This window comes from Jatropha curcas, chromosome 7 (genome assembly GCF_041381405.1).
Source record: "Jatropha curcas cultivar XTBG-Jc1 chromosome 7, XTBG_Jcur_1.0, whole genome shotgun sequence".
Taxonomy (NCBI): domain Eukaryota; kingdom Viridiplantae; phylum Streptophyta; class Magnoliopsida; order Malpighiales; family Euphorbiaceae; genus Jatropha; species Jatropha curcas.
This window is the reverse complement of record NC_143157.1, coordinates 2724114-2728520: the sequence shown is the minus strand read 5'-3', so window position 1 is coordinate 2728520 and position 4407 is coordinate 2724114. Positions and strand designations below refer to the sequence as shown.

General features: G+C 34.9%; 1 protein-coding gene across 1 annotated transcript; it reads right to left on the bottom strand.

Annotated features, from left to right (window-relative positions):
- Positions 1 to 1129: 1129 nt before the first annotated feature.
- On the bottom strand, positions 1130 to 2395 carry LOC149494573 (uncharacterized). Its single transcript, XM_089724038.1, has 5 exons — positions 2320 to 2395; positions 2039 to 2211; positions 1826 to 1918; positions 1574 to 1753; positions 1130 to 1456 (listed from the first exon to the last, which is right to left on the bottom strand). The coding sequence occupies exons 1-5, from the start codon at positions 2393 to 2395 to the stop codon at positions 1130 to 1132; spliced, it is 849 nt and encodes a 282-aa protein (XP_089580164.1).
- Positions 2396 to 4407: the final 2012 nt, after the last annotated feature.

Below are 4407 nucleotides of genomic sequence, written 5' to 3'. Positions count from 1 at the left end.
CTTACTCTTTACCCCCTTATTTCTTTTCATCTTTATACTTTACGTTTTATCCTTAAATGAGAAAAGAGATTTTATAACAACTTCTTTTGAAAAACAGTTCTGTTTTCTAAACGATTTTCTAATCTGAAAAACTATTTTTCCAGTGCTTACATTTGCATTTCTGTTTGTCTATTTAGATTCTATACTTTTTAGTAGACAGATTTTTATTTGATAAACATTTGTGTAATAGCTTAGGTGAGAAGCTATTGTGAAATAGGTTATCAAGCAACTTTCTCCGTGAGAGAGATTGTAATGTCTTGAATTGATTTTCTGTACTCTGCCAAAAACAGAAAGGGTTGAGGTTAACTAGAACCTTTGGAAAATCTAGTGGGACAAAGGGTAGATCTAGGTGTTGATCTATGGCCTTGTACTGTTGGTTTGTCTCTTACCCTTGAAAAGAGATAACATAGGTTTGTCTCTTACCCTTGAAAAGAGATAACATAGTTGAGGATCTCAAGATGAGTCTTGGGGAGTGGATATAGGCGAGTTAGTGCCGAACCACTATAAATCACTGTGTTGATCTTTTTATTTCAGAAGTTCTGCTTGATAAATATTTTACACATACTTCTATTTATATTTTATAAATGCTAAAGTTGTTAATGGTTTTGATGTTCTAAACTGAAATAAGCTTTATAGTTTTTGAATATTAGAACTCTGGACTTCTGCTCAGTGAATATATCAAGTTCTAAACTGTTCTTCTATTTCAGTATATTTCACTATTTGGGTTTCTAATCAGTTTTCTAAACTTGATCAAAACTTTGTAAAGCAGTTCAGATTTCGATAACTGTCTCTCACACAGTCTTTTATGATTTTCTAAACTTTATGAGGAAGTTCTAATCACAATTGCTTTCCGTCATAAAGTAGTTTTAATATTAAAATAAGATATTGTGAAGTAGTTCTAATTGATAGCTGCACTTCGCAAAGTCTTTCTATTTTCTCTGAAAAGAACATTGTGAGGTAGTTCTAACCAATGACTTATTTTCACAGGTTCATTAATTTTCCACTGCAAATAGAATTCTGAGTTTTGTTTTAAAAAGTTAAATTTTTATTTTTAGAAAACCCAATTCACCCCCCTCCTGGGTTGTGTCATTCATATACGGGACCCACAATTATCATTATACAAAACCAAAGGAGAGAATAAAACCACAACAGGACTGAAGTCAACATCTCCTGCCTTAAATAGATTGACAAAATAATCACTCACCATACCTGTCAACAAATTGCTGTCACTTATCCACTCGCCATTAGCATCCTTCAGCCAAAAAATCTGCTTAGATTTCTTATGTTTTTTAGCAATTCCATGGAAGTACCTAGAGTTCATATCCCTAGATTTCAACCAAAGGGATTTTGCTCTTTGAGACGAGAAGACCTCTTCACCGTTCAGAACATCATCAAGCTCAAGCTGCACATCTTCAAACTGTTCAATATTACCACTGATCCGAAGATTCTCAAGTTGCACAATTAACTTCTTTGCATCCTACCTAAACCGAAGCTTTAGTCTCCTACCCCAACTTTGCAAACTTTCTCCCCAAACCTTTGTCTTCCCCGTTACATCAACACCATAACTGATCCAACTCTCTCTAACCACAACATCCACATCAGATTCCTCTAGCCAAATATTCTCCAACCGAAAATGTTGATGACCCCGATTTTTGATTCTTGGAGAAGTAAGAATAAAAAGAGGAGAGTGATCGGACTTACTAGAGACTAAGTTCTAGACCTGATAATTAGGAAAATGATTCTACCAAAAGACGTTTCCCAAAGCTTTGTCCAATATTTCCTCTACCCGATGTTGACCTCCACCGTGAGCCCAAGTAAAAGGGTACCCCGACATTCCCAAATCAACCAGACCACAGTCAGGCACAATATCCGAAAACCCCTGTAATAAACATGGAGGATGAGGAATACGCCCTTTTTTTTCTTCAGTGAACATTAGGTCATTAAAATCTCCACAAATTAACTAAGGAAGATTTTCCAACCCAGTTAAGAAGCGAAGAACATTCCATGAAACTTGCTTACGGTATCTTTTCGGCATTCCATAAAAACCAATGAGGCGCCAAATCAAACCTTTAGCTGTAACAATTTTCATATCAATAAAATTTGAAGAATAACATATAACTTCTAAATTAACCTTAGAATTCCACAAAATTGTTAAACCACCACTGTGTTCCACTGCATCCACAGCAAAACAATAATCATAATGAAATCTGCAGCGAAGCTATTCAATTTTATTCAAAGCAACTAAAGTATCAGAAAAAAAAATAATTGTTGGCTTATTACATCGAATAAGTTCATTAACTACATTTACTGCTCGAGGGTTGCCAAGTCCTCGATAGTTCCAACAAAGAATATTCATGGTTGTCAGCAGGCCTGGGTCTCAGGTCCCACCATATCAAGGATAGCATCTGAATGAACTCCAAGAACATTTTTATTAAGAGAGTCATCCGCAACCTCCACATTTGTTACTGTAGACTCATGCAAAAGAATCACATTTTCAACCCTGGCCCCTTTTTTGCCTTCTTCCCCAAGCATTCTTTCATCTTCATTTAAATTCTGGCACAACAAATCAATTACTCCACTTGCAGAATCCATTGCCACAAGCCCACCATTTGGCCCACTTTCAAATAAATTAGCTTCAGTTGAAAACGGTAAGTTGACTTTCAAATTTAAAGGATAATTCTTATCCTTTAAACCACTAAAATCACGCAGCTGCACAGAAGCATCAATCACAGAACCAGCATGCAAATTATTTGGAATTTTGTTACCAGATTTGTCACGGAACCAACGCCGATCGTCCGCTGCAGCACCTCCTTGCTGGACGTTCGCTGTCAACCATGGACCTCAACCCCTCCCCACTTCGCCATCGACTTGAAATAACACTTCACAAGTACTTTGACTATGACCTAAACAACCGAATATGAAGCAAAACGTGGGGAGTCTTTCATAGGAAAAAGTCTCAGTGAAGACACTTCCATCTACCCTCCTCATCTTCTTCCACCTTTTGATTTGTTTCCGAATGTCTATAGCAACTCCGATTCTCATATACTCCCTCCTCTCCCTGTCTTCTTTACCAATATCAAACAAAATAAATTTCCTAATGAAATCACCTATCCGCCTCCCAAATTGCTCAATCATCATACCCACCAAAACTCCCTTGATCTGAATCCAAACCTCCACTAAAAGTAATTCGATAGTTCGTGGATCTTGTCAGGTTTGATCTTTTCAATCATAAATAGTTGGCTGTTGAACATCCAAGGCGAGCCATTCCAAACTCTATTAAAATCCACGTTATGGAAGAAACGAATCAAAAATACCTTAGGATCAATCTACTCAAAATGGATTCCTCTACCTGGTTGCCAAATTCCAGCCAAGGTAGACTTCATAGCACCCAAATTCACTGTTCAGTCGGACAAAAGATGACCCACCAAACACAGAGAATAATCAACTGGTTCCTCAATCGTTAATGCTACAAGGTTCGAAACCTCAATCATTGTTGGGGCATCAATGATAGCATCCTCATCATCCTCAATCGTTAATGCTACAAGGTTCGAAACCTCATTCGGATCCACAGAAGAACTAGCCATAATTTCAATGGAAAAAGCTACTCATGCAAAAGACACAAGACAGCTCGCATGCAAAATACGCAAGACACTATTTTATATCAACTTTAGTTTCACATCAAGAATTAGTATTTTTGGTTTGGTTTGATTTGGTTATTTAATGTATTAATGGCTTTAAGTAATTATTATTAATTATTAGTTTTTAAAAATGGGTAAAGTTTAATAACAAACGTTTCCGTGTATTAATGGCTTCAAATTTGTGAAGTTACAAAAATATTTCAACACTTTATTAGTGTATTAATATTTTTAACGTTTGATTTTGTTATTTGTGTAGTTTTATTAATGTTTCCATTTATTTTTTTTAAATGGTGTAGTAATGCACTTTTTTTAAATTTTAAACTGTTTACTCTCAAGAAACACTTTAACTTTCTTAAAAATACTGTATATATAAGTTGTATTACTATATTCTTATGTATTTTTTACAAAAGTGTATTGGTCCCTCCTTATAAATATATTATTAGTTTTTTCTTAAAAGTTCAAAATTTTATGCATTTCAACTATTCCCACTAATGGGGTAAGTAGTTCTTACTCAAACTTCTTTCTTTTTTCTTTTTTTTTTTTTTTGTCTCCTTTTTGAAAAATTATTTAACATGTTTTTGCAGCCATAAACTATCAAATACAAGTGAAAAGTACGATATAATTGAAAATTTGAATACAAATAGAAATGATTGAAAAATAAAAGTCAGTGTATCACGATTGTGGGATGTGTCTTTCAACAATAGTAAAGATTTTACGAGTACAGAGATGG

Bases quoted from the DNA above. Each gene is read 5' to 3' on its own strand.
- LOC149494573 (XM_089724038.1), bottom strand. From the start codon at position 2,395: ATGAATATTCTTTGTTGGAACTATCGAGGACTTGGCAACCCTCGAGCA. The intron at 2,212-2,319 runs GTAATAAGCCAA...CTGTGGATGCAG, and splicing joins AGTTAATGAACTTATTCGAT to TGGAACACAGTGGTGGTTTA. The intron at 1,919-2,038 runs GTTCTTCGCTTC...TGTTTATTACAG, and splicing joins GTAAGCAAGTTTCATGGAAT to GGGTTTTCGGATATTGTGCC.